Source organism: Heterodontus francisci, chromosome 13, assembly GCF_036365525.1.
Source record: "Heterodontus francisci isolate sHetFra1 chromosome 13, sHetFra1.hap1, whole genome shotgun sequence".
Lineage (NCBI taxonomy): Eukaryota > Metazoa > Chordata > Chondrichthyes > Heterodontiformes > Heterodontidae > Heterodontus > Heterodontus francisci.
The window spans coordinates 76,668,164-76,683,271 of record NC_090383.1 but is presented as its reverse complement, the minus strand read 5'-3'; the positions used below and the strand labels follow the sequence as shown (position 1 = coordinate 76,683,271).

Genomic DNA, 15,108 nt, shown 5'->3' with positions numbered 1-15,108 from the left:
TGTATGATAACAGTATCTCACTGAGAGACTCAGCATTGAAACACATGGAACAGGGTGAAGTTGCTAAATGTGCCAGAAAAAGCTCAGGCTTGTCCATTTAAATGTAAGTGATTTTTTAACAACATAGCACTGAAAATTTAATTTTACAATTGTGAAGTCTCATTCCTTAGATTTTAATTATTGTTGAAGATTTTTTTTTAAGTAAAAAAAAATTTTTGTTTCTTTTCTCCCTCTTAATCCCAACTTTCTTTCCGTCTCATTATTTTGCTTTCTGTATTTGATTTGACATTGTATCAACTATTCTAACTGGCACTTCCTGGTTCAGACTGTGTTGTGCTCATTAATAATCTTTCAATCTGATTGGTTAAGAAGATGCACAGTTGCTTGGCCTGTTCACACCAGCCCCAGATTCCCTGAAGAGGGTGCCATGCTAAAATGGCTTTCTAATCACAGCAAGTTCCAGTGCAAAAGCCCATGGAAAGTCTGTAGGTAGGTGCATTTGTAACAAACAGTGTTCACAGCTGACCATAAAATCTGGCCCCTTGTGTCTTCTCTGAAGTAAATTACTAATTGCTAACCAGTTCTGTGCTATGCACTAGGAACAGACTGGCACTGCCAACTCAATGGATGTTGCACCTGAACAGCCCACAAAGAAAATAAACCTTTATCCCATCAATTTAGCCTTGATTATATGTGGACCCTGGAGGTGTGTTAATCTACTGTACCATCTCATTACCCGTCCATAGTTTACTTGCTGTTTTAGCAAACCTGTGGATGTGGGGGAAAAGTAACAGTCTGCAAAATCCTGGTACTTCCCTCATCACCTGTTTTTTAAAAACTTTTCTGTGTGGGGAACTTCATGTTGGGGACTCCCTACAAATATTAACTCACTCACAGGAACCACCTATTCTAGTTTTCGAAAAAGGTCCGTTTCCCAAAGAAAAACAGAAAAACCCGTTCAGGACTGCTCAGCAACCCCTGTCATCGCCAACGAGAGCTGGGTGATTTATTTTTAAAACAAATGTTCCAATGGAGGTGCCACAGCTTTTCCAGCCAGCTCTAAACCCCGCCCCCCCGCCCCAACCACACTCCTTACCTGAAGCCTACGACCTGGCCCAAAAACAGGCCCTAACCAAAACCAACGTTACTGCGTAAATCGAGAATTCAGTCCCAACTTGACTCCTGAGAGATCCATCTGAACTTCCTGATGTACTCAGTTATTGTTGTAAGTTATTAGTGCAACAAAAATAGTGTCCCAGTTAATCAAAAAAGAAATGGTAACAGATGGAAGAAATCTGATGAACCATGGTTGGACACCTTGATTTCCCTTTGTAAACCCCTATTATGGAACCTACGCCTGATTTCCATGATTGCCAAATCAAAATGTGAATATAGTGGTTAATCACTCTTAACTAGCTTGGTTATAATTAATGAAACTTGCAAAATTAATTACAGTTAGCTTGTAAATTACTTATGTTAGCCAGATAATTTAATTGGCAGAAGTGCCTGTGTAAAATTACACATTGGCCAGTTATCACTTTGAAATATGGACAATTAACATGTTCGCCTCTTCTAAGATTATTGTTGTCTGACTATGGGTCATTAGTAGGGTAATTAGTGCTGCTATCTCTGAAACATAAAATGCAAGGCTACCTAAGGTCACAGAGCATAATGAAATTGGGGTAAAACAACACGTTCCTAAGTGACTCAGCTTGCTGAAATCAACAACATAGAAATGAAGGAGGAATTAATCTGCAAATGGACTACATTTGATGTTAATTCAATGCATTGTAAGGTAACTGGAAAAGAACTAAGAATAGGATGTGGAATTTCATCTTTTCATGGAGATCTGGTTTTATGTTTGTTTGGTACAAAAAAAACATTGGTCAAATTACAACAGCATTGGTGCTTAGAAAGCATTTGAAATATTGGAATATGCAGAATTATTTATTTAGCTGCATTTCACTTTCCAAATAATTGATTCATTTAATGTTTCAGTTATTACCGTTCTGGTAAGGCAAATTCTGAGTAATCAATATCTGAACTGTAATATTATTGCTGGCACTAAAATTAACAATGTTTCATTTTCCCAATATCTTTAAACAGCATTGCAAAATAGTCTCGATCATGAAATTCATTTGCAGATATTCTATTCATAACAGGATAACAAAGATATTTATATTTGTAAAAAGTGTAGTCAAAAATGCATGAATGCTCTTGTACATTCAGGCAAGGAAAGGGTTAATCGTCCACATACAAATATGATCTACACTTGGACATGCCTTTACATCCAAGCCTTAACTGCAGAATTCCCAAGGGAATACGTTGCCTCTGTGCAAATAAATAACTGCTCAAAGTCATTTAGAAATGGCCCCTTATTCTCTAGTTTACATATGCAGGTGTATGCAAGTGAATGATAATGTCAAGGGGTAAAGCATTTGAAATAGAATGTAATGATCAGACTGGTGAGAGAAGATTTTTTCTTCAGTATTGCAAGTAAAATTTTCTTTCTTTGAAGTTACCCAAATTGAAATATTAGTTTACGTTGCGTCTTCTTTAGCTGTCCCTACACATTTAAACAAACCTTAATCCACAAAGCATCATGGGTGCCTGGAGCTCCAACAAATTGCAGCCATGGGAGATAATGACTCAAAGTAAAGGATTCCTATCCTGTAGAGCTGGAACTGGAACCAAGGCTGATACTTCCATCTTTAATTGGGGAGTGCTAAAACCATTTGTAGTGTGACAGTATTATTCCAATTGACTTTGGGATTTTCAATTTTTGCCAAAACATTTGCTTTTTAGCTTTTCACAAGACAATGTAATTTTTTAAAGAGCTGCACGGTCACTTTTGTAAGTATTGGAACTATTTCTCATTAGGCCCTTTAATAGTTCTGGGTTCAGTGCTGCAGTAAGTTAAGACACTAGCTTTTTATCCATGAGATTTGGATCCAATACTGGTGGGATGAGTATTTGCTGTACACTGGCTATAAAGGTCCTGAATATGCACTTTAATCAAGTTCCTAGCGACAGCACTAACTGGTAATCTTACTCAGAAAGGCCACAGAATGTCTGATTTTGAACAAAGAAATGACACAGTGATGCTTTTCAGGAGTTGGGGCCAATGCACATTTTTAGATCAGAGCAGGAGTTTTATATCCCTCACCTCAATGGACACAAAAGTTTGTTTGGAAATAAAATTCATGCATCAAACATGAATAATATTTTATTAAAACAAAGAGACCTCAATGACCAACTTACAACATTTCATTCTAGCTTAGCTTTATGCAAACTTTACAGAAGTAGAACTTCTGAAAATAGTAGTGAGGTGCTGATAATGTATTAAAATTATTTTTCTCTCTCCACAGATAGTTGTGGGTTTAGGCTCTACAGCTTCAGAAATTCCAAGCATGGTTTCTCAACTTGGTTGATGACTTGCGTGTGAAAATGTAAAGTAGTTCTGTCTTGTTTTGGTCTGGTATGAATAATACAGATATTTGATTCCTCAAAACATTTTTTGATCATGAATCCATCCTTGAATTACATTATTTCAGAAAAAATACATTACATTGTTTCAGAAAAACACAAATTTCCATCGTAGGTAATCTGTAAACCATTTTATTTAGTTGGTTTTAAGCTATACCCTGCAATTAATTGGTTCATGTAATAAGAACAGTAATTGGTAACAATAGTCAGCAGAAATTACCCTCATTAGTGACAGGCTAAATCCAATGTGTTATTGCACCACAAACTATGTTCTATAAATAAATAGGAATTGTGTAGATAAAGAATACAATGTTTTTCTAGTCTTGCTGTACCTTCCTGTCTTATATACATTTATTCACAAAATGTAGTCATTCCAGATTCTGCGATGTGATCCAGAATACAGCACCTGAGGTGCCTGTACTACAGACTCAAACATAACAAAATAATCCTTCAAAATTCAAGTTGTTCCTTTTGCCCAATAGCAGTTATACAGTTCACTACATAGCTGGTGGAAGGGCAGTCTCATTGCCTGGGATTTGGCAGGGCGTGCGCACCCTGAAGTACAATCCTGATTAGTGCAGTAATGAAGATGCTTCCTTTGCATTAGTCTTTAGCTCATTACTCTGGACCAGTCCATTGTGCAGAAGAATGGATGCGATTTGATATCTTCAAAACCTGACACACCAGCACCAAGCCTCTCACTGGGATTATACTGCAAAAGCTAAAGATGGGGAAGAAAAAAAGTATCATATACATCCTGCAGTGGAAATAATTGTTACAGATGCTGCTGAATATATGCATTCTATATTTATATTGGCCCCCTTCATGATTTAAAAAACTAAAGCATACTCCTTTCTTTCTTTCACTGAATAAACATCCAGCTCCAATAACTCCAAAATTCTTTGATTTAAAACCTAACAACTTATCCCTTTTCTTTGAATCCATGTCAATTCCTCTCGATCACTGATTAGAATCTGGGCAATACACTCCTAGGGCTGAATTTTGTTGAGCTTCTGACGTTGGTCTCCATGGCTGGGGGTGTGGGCCAGAAGGTTGCAGCGGCCTGTCACGAATCCCAATGCCGGGATTGCGGGGCCCAAACTTCCCAGCAGTGGTGAGGCTCCATAGACCCACCCCCTCTCCCCACCCCCCAAGGATGGGACACAACTTTAAATATTGAAAATAAAGGACATGAATACATTAACATACAATTGCCCGTGATCTTATTGGCTGTCTGCGATCTTCTGTGCGACGGCCGGCATTCACACGCCTTCACTTTCCCGTTCAGGGAAAGCTGGCACCACCGAGGTGGGGAAGGGGGGAACTTAGGATTTTTAGTGTAGTTGGGGGAGGGGGGGGGGGGGGAGAAACAGGGTCAACTCTGCATTTCCAGTATGGAGGGGGCAGTGGAGGAAGGGGTAACTCTGCACTTTGTGCAGTTGGGAGGGGGAGGTCACATTCATTTTAAGTGGTGGTGGGGGGAGGGGGAAACGCGGCTACCATTTATTTACTGTGTATGGGGGGGTGGGGGGGGGGGTGAACAAGTCACACATTTATGTATGGTGTAGTGCAGGGTTTTCCAGGGTTGAACTTGGTACACTCTGTGCAGGTCTGGCAGCCCTTTAAAAATGGTGCCAGCGCCTGCACAGAGGCAGCTGATGCCATTGCCGGCGTCACAGAGCCTGTCCCCGCTATGTGATTGGGGGTGGATGGGGGGTGGGGGTGGCAGACCACCCTGTGTATGGAAATGAGCTGCCGTGCGCTAGATTGCGGCAGCATGGCCCGCACATGCGGGTAGCCATTTTTTTTGCCCGCTGCTGCTCCCGGCAGCAGGAGAATAAAATTCAGCCCCTAGTGTGATCGTATTCATGCTTTATAGTGCCAATTTAGTATCTTTGGACTTGTCCTCTAATAGTCTACCTATACATATGATTCTTTTACGTCTGAGTGAAAATATTTTCCACAACTGACCAACTAGGTGAGCCAAATATTTTTCAATGCACTTTATGCAGGATATGAAATATGATAAAATAAACTAATTTTATGGATTAATTCACATTTGCAACATTATTTGCCATTATGTCCAAACCAGTAAGTGTCTGTAGATTTCTCCGAGCTGCATCCATCTGCTTGGAACAGCCTTCTTCAACTAGACATTCAGCTTAAATACTGCTGTTGAGGTCATTCTTAACAAACATGAGTGAATGGGGAGGTTTCAAAACCAATTCATCAGGCACCTCACTTGTCACTGCTCCAAATGAAATTACTACAATTGATACTTACAGTATGCTTCTTATCTAGTGACTAATAATTCAATTTATATCTATCGTCTTGATCCCATAGGCTTTCACTTACCAGGAAGATTCCTGTATCAGATCCTATCAAATGTTTTCTGAATGATAAGATATACAATAATCACCAACCTATTCTGTTGGTGCGTCTGATAGCTCCAATAAATTTGTATGGTATAACCTGCCTTTCATAAATGAGTATTGGCTTAGATTAGTTGCCCTTACTCCTGCTGAGTGCTTTTGATCACTTTCCCCTGTAGCAGACTACATTATAGATATCAGAATTACAGGTCTAGAATTCCCAGGATTATACTTTTGATCCATTTAAAAAGACTGGAATCACATTGAGTATCTTCCAGTCATTTGATATCAACCCTGTGTCCAAGCACTTTTGCAAAAATCTCTATAATGTCGCACTCTCCACTTCTAGCCTCATTTTGTTCTGTACTCTCATCGGCACTTCTTTCCCCAGGTATCAAGTTTCAGTGCAGATAAATCCAGTCATCGCTACATCTGAGGTTATATCATCTCTTTTGATTACTATAATTATCAACACTTCAAACCCTGCCACGTTAAATCCACCTTCAATACTCAATTATATGCAATATTATAAATAAAAAGATTCATCGTTTATCCATGCATTGTGCACCGAATTATAACCAATTTCACTTAAGACCAAGTAGGAATTTGCAACAGCACTAAGGGTGCTCTTAACACAACCAGCCTTCACTTGGATTAGACATTTCACTCTTGCTATTATGCTAAATCATGTAGATAGTAGTAAATTAATTTACTTTTCTTAAAATTTACTCACAAAATAGCAAACATTACTATGCGGCTGATACGCACTTAAGTATTTAGAGGCCACAGCAGTGCATTCCAACTAAGAGCTATCTATAAGGAGAACATCTTATTATGAATAGGAAATGAAAGTCAGAAATTAATGGAACTAAATCTATATATTAAACAAGACAATTTTAAGTGGAGTAGTCTGTAAAGAGAATCATAAGCACAGAATAAAGTAGGGGGCATATCCAAATTTTTATTCTGTATCTTTATAACTGTCCTTTAGCAGCTGGGTTAAGTACAACTTGTTTTTCTTGCTGTAAAGTGTGTGGAAAAAGCAGTTCAGTCACTTGTGTGTCAAAGTATTCCATCAGTAGAAGATAGTAGCCCAGAATACCTTATTTGTCAAATACCTGAAACTATCAACCAATTGCATTTATTGTGTGTAAAATTATTTATTGGAATGAAGTATATGGAAGATATGCAGCATTCCTGCCTCACTAAATTATGCTGATGAAACTTTGTTCAAACAGTCACCCTTATGTTAAAGGCATAGTACCGCTGGGCAGGAGTTACAATTTTAATTTTCTTTAAACATACAAAAAAAGAAAACTTAAAGGGACGAATTTTCAAAGCCAATGAGTGCAGGTACGGAGGTAAGCATGATTTGAAGATTGCATTCACATAGGTAGGCACTGGGATCCGCCGCCTCTGGAATGCAACGCCATTTTTAAAGGGATGACGGAGGCGGGGGAATGGGTCGGGCTCACGGTTCCATTTAATTGTCTAAAAAGAGTTCATTAAAGAGCTCATTAACATGCTTATCAGTATCAGGGAGCAATTTCTGAAGGCTGGGAACAGGGAAGATGCCGTGGGGTAAATACAACAGGGTTGTGAAGATGTGGACAGTGTGGGGAGCCATGAGGGCAATGGGAAGGGCTGATTATTTGCTGCCTCTGCTTTATTTCAAAGCTCAGCTGCTTCAGATGTGCCTCAGTGTAGCTATTGCTGCAGCTGGAAGAGTTGAATTTCTCATTGGTAAGTGGCAGGAAACCAGAGAAGAATGTGAGCCCGCTGGCATCACTGGGGCAGCTGGGATCGGCAGGGGAACGCACAAAGCCCAGCTGAGGGAGTTCAGATGGGAACAGGAATTGGACAGAGCAGCCAGGATGAGTTGCAGCAGATACAACCTCCTGGACAGGAGGCCAGAGTAGCACAGCAGGGGCTGCAAGAGAAAGAAAATGCTACCCTTGACATCGGGTCTACTGCCCAAGAGACAGTGACCTGTAAATGACAGAGCGCCAGTGCCATAGGAGGATGTGCCTATTTAGGTAGATGATCTCGGTCCTGTGTGCTCTGATCCACAATGACCTCAGGCTTCACAACCCCCATGGCAATCCCTTACCTGCAGTCGTTAAGATCTCTGTTGCCCTGAATTTCTGTGCAACCAGTTGCTCCAGGGATCAGCTGTCGACCCAAGTAGCATCTCACAGTTGGCATCTCATTAGTACATCATTCAGGTCACGGATGCAGGTTCAGGAGGGCAGGGACTAATCCACTTTGTCACAGATGACCTTGTGCTGGCACAGAGGGCATTGGGTTCAGCCTCCATTGCTGGATTCCCCCAGGTACAGGCATCATCGTTTGCATCCATGTGGCCATAAAGGCACCCAGTGACCGGCCAGTGAGATCCATCAACAGGAAGGGGGCTTTAACTCCTTCAATATCCAACAGGCTCACTTTCTTGGCAGCTGCCAAGACTCCTTCATCCTCCCCCAGTCCAGGGTGCCTTGGCCGTTCACTCCATCTCCCAAAGTTCATGGCTGGCTCCAAGGGGATAAGGGAAATCCCTTGAAGAGATGGCTACTGACCCCTCTACAGGAGGCCCAGACAGAGGCACAGAGGCGAAAGAACCAATACCACCTGCTTAGCAGGCCAACGGGTTTATGAAAATGCAATTCTAGTGGCTAGATCGGTCAGGTGATGCCCTCCAATACCCTCCTGCAAGGGTCTTGGCCATTGTGGTGGTCTGCTGTGCTCTCCATAACATGGCCCTCCAGAGGTGTGGACCTTGAGAACAGTGAGGCCCTGAAATGACAGAACTCATTGGGTGAGGAGCAGGAGGCAAAGGAGGAGCAGGAAGGAGCAGGAAGAAGGGGCAGGGGGGGAATAACACTGAAGTGGTGCAGTGGTTAGCACCGCAGCCTCACAGCTCCAGGGACCTGGGTTCGATTCTGGGTACTGCCTGTGCGGAGTTTGCAAGTTCTCCCTGTGACCGCGTGGGTTTTCGCCGGGTGCTCCGGTTTCCTCCCACCGCCAAAGACTTGCAGGTTTATAGGTAAATTGGCTGTTGTAAATTGCCCATAGTGTAGGTAGGTGGTAGGGAATATGGGATTACTGTAGGGTTAGTATAAATAGGTGGTTGTTGGTCGGCACAGACTCGGTGGGCCGAAGAGCCTGTTTCAGTGCTGTATCTCTAAAAAAAAAAAATGACCCTGCTGCATGATGAGGTGACCTCCTCCTGCCACCCTACAGGAAGAGGACCTCCCTCCTCTCCCTTATGGCCGCCAGTATTAACCCCAGGTGGGCATCGATGAAGCGAGGGTCTGCGCTGCCCCTTGTGCCAGGTCTCCAGCTCCCTTTTGACATCTTGCTTCCCTCTGGTGCTGTGCAAGGCAGATCTCTCCCTCAGGACAACCAGTAGCCTCAGTGATGGCTGCCATGGAAGCCTACATGGGCCCCACACTTGATCTGACCCACTGCCATTTTCAATCCCGCTGGCTCTAAGAGGACAGGAAACCCGTCTCAATGCCAATTAAGGGTTTAGCCATTTGAAAATTGCAATCTGAATCAGCTTCCCACAGGAGGAAGGTTTCAGACCCAAAACCAGACCTGGTTCCTGTTTCCTGCCTCCATTATGAAAATCCAGCCCAAACGCTTTGGGTTCACCAAAATCATTTTGACAAGAATACGGGTCATCTATTGAAATTTAGAAAGTATAACAGAAAATCAGAACCGAATAGTTATAAGTATTCGTAAGCTGAGGAAAATGGAATTTATTGAGAATGTCAGTACTTAAGGCTTTCAAATTGACAAATGAAATTTCATCGTACCGTCAGCTATGGTTCAGTGATAGCACTCTCATCTAAGTCAGAAAGTCATGAGTTTAAGCCCACTCCAGAGACTTGAACACATAAACCAGGTTAACACTTCAGTCCAGTACTGAGGGAGCACTGCACTGTCAGAGGTGGAATCTATTGGATGAGAGATGTTAAACTGAGGCCCATATGCCCTTTCAGGTAAGCACAAAAAAATCCCATGGCACTATTTCGAAGCAAAGTAAGGGAGTCCTCCCCTGGCCAATATATATTCCTCAACCGATTATATGGTCATTATCAGATTGATGTTTGTAGTAACTTGCTGTGCACTAACTGGCTGCTTCATTTCCCTACATTGCAACAGTGACTACACTTCAAACGTACTTCATTAGCTGTAAAGCAGTTTGGGATCCTGAAGTTGTGAAAGGCACTATATCTTTCTTTCTTTTCAATGGGTATAAAAAGTACAAAATCTACCAGTCAAGGATGGCCTTAGATTCTATTTTAAACAGGTTATTCCACATGGGAAGGAAACTTCAAGCAAACAATCCAACTATTATTATTAAAGTTTATCCTCCAATCTTCCTCCATCTCAGGTGCAAAATAGAAGTCCATCAATATTTAAACTGTAAATCATTCATTCCCCTTCCCAACAGGCAATGCTTGTCCCAGAATAATTAAGACCAACTGCAACCACTAACAACCACCACCACACCCCCACCCCTCACTGTGCCAAGTGAAATCAGCTAACTCTCACAGGCTGGAGTCTGATGAGGATGACTGAATTCCACAGTGATACATACCCTGAAGGGGTCTGATTTCATTACTAATAATATTGGTCAGTGTCTCTCCCCGACACGGACATACATACACACATTAAAACAGGTCACTTCTGCTATCAAGTTCCAATCAGCCTTGCCAGTGCACAAACTCCGCCTTCCCAAATTGAGAATCCTCATAATATGACGCTGTGGAATTTAGTCTTCCCTAATCAATCTCCACCTGTGAGCATTCGCAGATCCCAAATGCGGCATTGAGAAGGGTGTTACAATTGGTCTTAATTATTCTGGGCTAGGAAGTGGAGGGAAATAAAAGTCACTGCAGATTATTATCCAGTAACTCCTGTCAGAAACTGCACACGTGGACTTGGGGTAAAGTCAGGATCAGGCTCAGCTGTGATTTCCTCACCATCAAATAATTAGCTCATATTCCATATCTAGATGCACACATGAAGAATGGCCTCTTGTATGAGGTACAGGGAGTCTGCTGATACCCGTGCATCATAGCCCAGCATGACTCACTGCCTTCAGGAGGACAGAGAAGGGAGAAAAAATGCAAATAAAACAAAATCACAATGGAAATGAAAGGAAAATTCTTACTCCCCCAAAACAGAAACCTTCCTCAGTTCCTCCATGTACATATATTAAAAAAAAGACACTGCCGCTTTAAAGCCCAAATCCTTAATATTTCTATTCTGCAGAATTTCATTATACAGTAATAGCAGATTACCTGCTGCACCACTGATCTGGCTTCCTCAGACATGTGATCTGGCAGGTTTAGAGCTGTGTGTGTATTTATTCCAGCTGGATGGCACTGAAACAGAGACTGTAACAAAGAAAATCAGTCGCCATCATTGAATATTATTTCGACATACTTAAAAATTTAAATATGCACTGCAGCTTACAACCCTGCTATACTCACTTTTCCAGTGAAGAGTTCAAACAAAATTGCACCTAGACTCCACCAGTCACAAGCTTCAGTTTCTTCTGCTATCCCACCAACCTCTAAACGTAGAAAAGAATTTATTTAAACGTTAATATGCAGTGCTTTAATACAGTTCTTGCCTGAATCCCCATTAGGTACAGTTACAAGGCTCTTTTACCCATATAAAATAATTTTTCCACCATAATGTTGCCTGATGTCTCGATTTGGCTACCTCCCTCCCCTGCCCCATCCTTCCTCACAGCCAACAAGTGTGAGATCACATGGACTTCTTTGTCTCTAAAGACTGAGACCACCTGTTCAGCTGCCTTTGTCATAACCCCTAATTCCCTTTAACCACTTAGCTAGACCTGATTCTCAGAGTTCCCCCATCTCCCTAGTCTTCAAGCCGTATTTTTTGCGTTTCTCTATCTCCCCATCATGCCCTTTCCAAGCTCATCTACTCCATGCAACCCATCTCCTGCTTTCTTGACGCAATCCACTCAATGTCCCTTCGTGACCCTCACACTAGCTGACATTGTAAATGGCATTTTTTCAAAACTATCAATATACCCCTCCAAAGAAGAAATCCTTAAAATTTCTATTCTTGCAAACTACCACCCCATCTCAAATCTACCTTTCCTCTCCAAGTCCTGGAATGTAATGCTGACTCTGAAATTGTTCCCAGCTTTCCCGGAACTCCATATTTGAATCCATCGGCCCCTGCTACAGCATTAAAATGACCCTAATCAAGTCACAAATGATATCCTCTACGACTGCATTGTAGTGCATTATCTTGCCTCATCTTCCTGAACCTCTCCGCAGCCTTTAATCGCACCAATCCCTTCTAACACCTCTTTTCGATTGTCCAGCTTAAAGGTACTGCCTTTGTTTGATTCAACTCTTTCCTATCTGAACATAGTAAAACATCTCCAGCAATGGTTTCTCCTCTTAGACGCACACCATTAATTCAGGACAATGCTCTAAGGAGTATATGCAAGTTATTTTCTCGCAGTGCATTTCACTCTGGTCAGGGAAAAGAAACCATTTCACACCACCAAAAACTGTGCAGTGCTGCCCTATTAGTTGAGATACTTGGATTCATTCAAACAAGGCTCACATATGTCTGATCAAATTGGCTTAGTCCTTGATTTAGTTAACAGAATTGTTTCTTTGAAGTGAAAGGATTATTTTGCTCTATTGCACAGAGGAAGAGCACAGAGGCATGCAAAGTGGTCATAGGAAAAACACTATTTATGGTCCGTTTTGTATCTGAGAATCTCCAAAGAGTTGCTAGAAGTATTGGTTTTAGCATTGAAAATGATACGGGCTACAAAATTTGGCTTTGGAGCACCGCTGAAGCTGGACTAGCAAAGCCAGATGCCTTCAAAATGACTAGTGGAGAGCTTTTGGCCGCTTCCAGTGCTTGGAAGGGTGCTGGTCCAGGCATGCCGTGCATCAGAAGCATGCACAGTGGGCAAATCATGACTTCAAACAGCCTCTTAGACTGATTCGGTACATGTTCTGCAAACCTGGTCTGCACAGTCCAGTGAATGCCTTGCGCTAACCACTCCTCGCTGAACATGCATGCAGCTGCATGGGGGATCCCTTCTGGTCTTATTTAAAGGGTTAGTCATCCAACTTGCTGGTGAGGAGCTTTTGATTTACTTTTGCTCTTAAAGTTGGTGGAAGGGAGTGTTGCTGCACCCTGACTGGGAGGGAAGGGGAGTTTTGTGACCTGTTCACAGAAAGGTTACTAGTTATGGGGGCTGTAGGTGCCATCCCTCTTGATCAGCAAAACAACAGGGAGATGGAGCTGAGGCTGCTTAGAGGGTAAGCTGTGCCCAGAGGGAGGAAGAGGAGAGCTCTCCAAAGAAGACCCTACCTACCAAGGGTCTTCAGGGAGCAATTCCCCTTCTAATTCTCCTTCCTCCTCCTCAGCCAGGATCAATTCCTGAGGTGCCTGCATTTACCAAGGAGCTGGTCACAGAACTGTGCCACCTCCTTCAACGTAACCTGCAGCTTCATAGCAAGGTGAGGACAATGCTGCCAATGGCTGTCAAGATTACCATCACTCTTAACTTTTATGCACCAGGATCCTTCTGGATGGGAGCAGGCAACATTGCCAACATTTTCCAGTTCGATGTCCAATGTTGCATTGGAGGTGTGGCAGAGGCCCTATACACCAGAAGAAGCATGTTCATTATCTTCTCTCTAACCAGAAGCAGGAAGAGCAAGCATGTGGCTTTTCCAGAATAGTAGGATTGCTAATGGCACAGGGAGCTATAGACTCCATGCACGTGGCTCTACAGGCCCCACAAGTAAACGAGGAGAGGTACCATAGCTACAAAGGGTTCCACTCCATTAACGTACAGTTGGTGTGCAATTATGCCCAGACCATCATGTCGGTGAATGCCTGCTATCCTGGCAGGAGCCACGACTCCTTCATCCTGAGGCAGTCTGCCATTACCACTGTCTTCCGGCCACCACGAAGAACCTCTGAATGTTAGGCCTGAGTCCCGACTGCTAGGAACTGCTGATGGGCATGTGATGGAAGTATGGTGCATTGAATAGCGCAAGAGGTTGGTGGTGTGATAGGCAAGAGATGTCCTTTGAAGATGCATTTAGTGACCATGACCACCCATGTGAGGTCATTGAACTTCTGGCTACGCTGGCAGTTCCTGGATGCCAGACTCTGGGAATTGACCTCCCTGGCCACAGGCTCCCATTCCCTTCTCAGGGTGTTCCTTGGGGGCCTCTTGGCCCCTATGAAACATGGCCTCTCTCCTCCAGAACAATGCCCCCAGCAACACATCAGAGAACCAGGGAGTCTTCTCTCTTGCCTGTTGCTTCATTTGGTTATTCTTCAAATTACAGCCACTTGCACTATGGAGCAGTCAGCGGGGAGCTTCTGTGTAATCAGTGTAGCACCCCTTTAAGAGGGGTAGGCTGAAATGCATGCTGGTCATGCATGCTGCTGGGCCCCCTGTTGAGCATTCAGCCAACCAGCCAGCAGCATGGGTCACACTCAGCTGAACACTACAATCATTCAACTGAGGAGGCAGCACAAAGTTTGCATGCTGCTGGCCTCAATGGGGCGGGCGCAGAGAAATTGCAAATTGTGACCCCATGCTTGAAAACTGGATTAATCCAATTTTTAGCTCAAGGTGTCTGAAACAGGCCGAGTTTTTCTAAAATGTGTTGCTTTCTGGGTTTCACTCTGTACTAGCACAATATGGCAGGAAAAACTCAGTATGCCAGAAGACAAAATAGGCTGAACTTAACATTCAAAATAGAACCTCGTTTGCCATTTATCAGAAACCCCAACGCATAATTCAAAGAGTTTCGATGTAATAATCTTTCTATATAATGCCTTTTCAGTAGTTGTTCATGTTTATGCCTTGTATATTAATTAGGAATTGTAAATAGATAATAGCTACTTTCGTTTGTACTCACTGGTTTGTGTGGTAATATCTTCCATTTCAAATAGAGTTGCTAGGGTAGCATAAGACATTGAAACTAGCAAGTAGTTTATTGCAAGTAAAATAATTGTTCATTTTTTGAGGTATGCATTTTAATGGGAACTGTATAGAAACTGGCAGCTGTGCTTTCAGCTGCATTTGCCCCAAGTTCTTAAATTCCCTTCCTAAACCTCTCTGCCCTCCTTTAAGACATTCCTTAAGATCTACCTTTTTGACCAAGCCTTTGGTCATCTATCCTAATATCTTATTTCATAGAATCATCGA

General features: G+C 42.5%; 1 protein-coding gene across 3 annotated transcripts in view; it reads right to left on the bottom strand.

Moving 5' to 3' along the window:
* Positions 1 to 3,210: 3,210 nt before the first annotated feature.
* Positions 3,211 to 15,108, bottom strand: part of rps6kc1 (ribosomal protein S6 kinase polypeptide 1) — a 195,065-nt gene continuing 183,167 nt past the window's right edge. For all 3 annotated transcript variants that reach the window (XM_068045016.1, XM_068045017.1, XM_068045019.1), the window contains 3 exons: positions 11,363 to 11,445; positions 11,171 to 11,266; positions 3,211 to 4,207 (listed from right to left, as the gene is read on the bottom strand). In XM_068045016.1, coding sequence (XP_067901117.1) covers positions 4,097 to 4,207; positions 11,171 to 11,266; positions 11,363 to 11,445 — 290 coding nt within the window. In that variant the 3' untranslated portion in view covers positions 3,211 to 4,096. The remainder of the gene's footprint in view (positions 4,208 to 11,170; positions 11,267 to 11,362; positions 11,446 to 15,108) is intronic.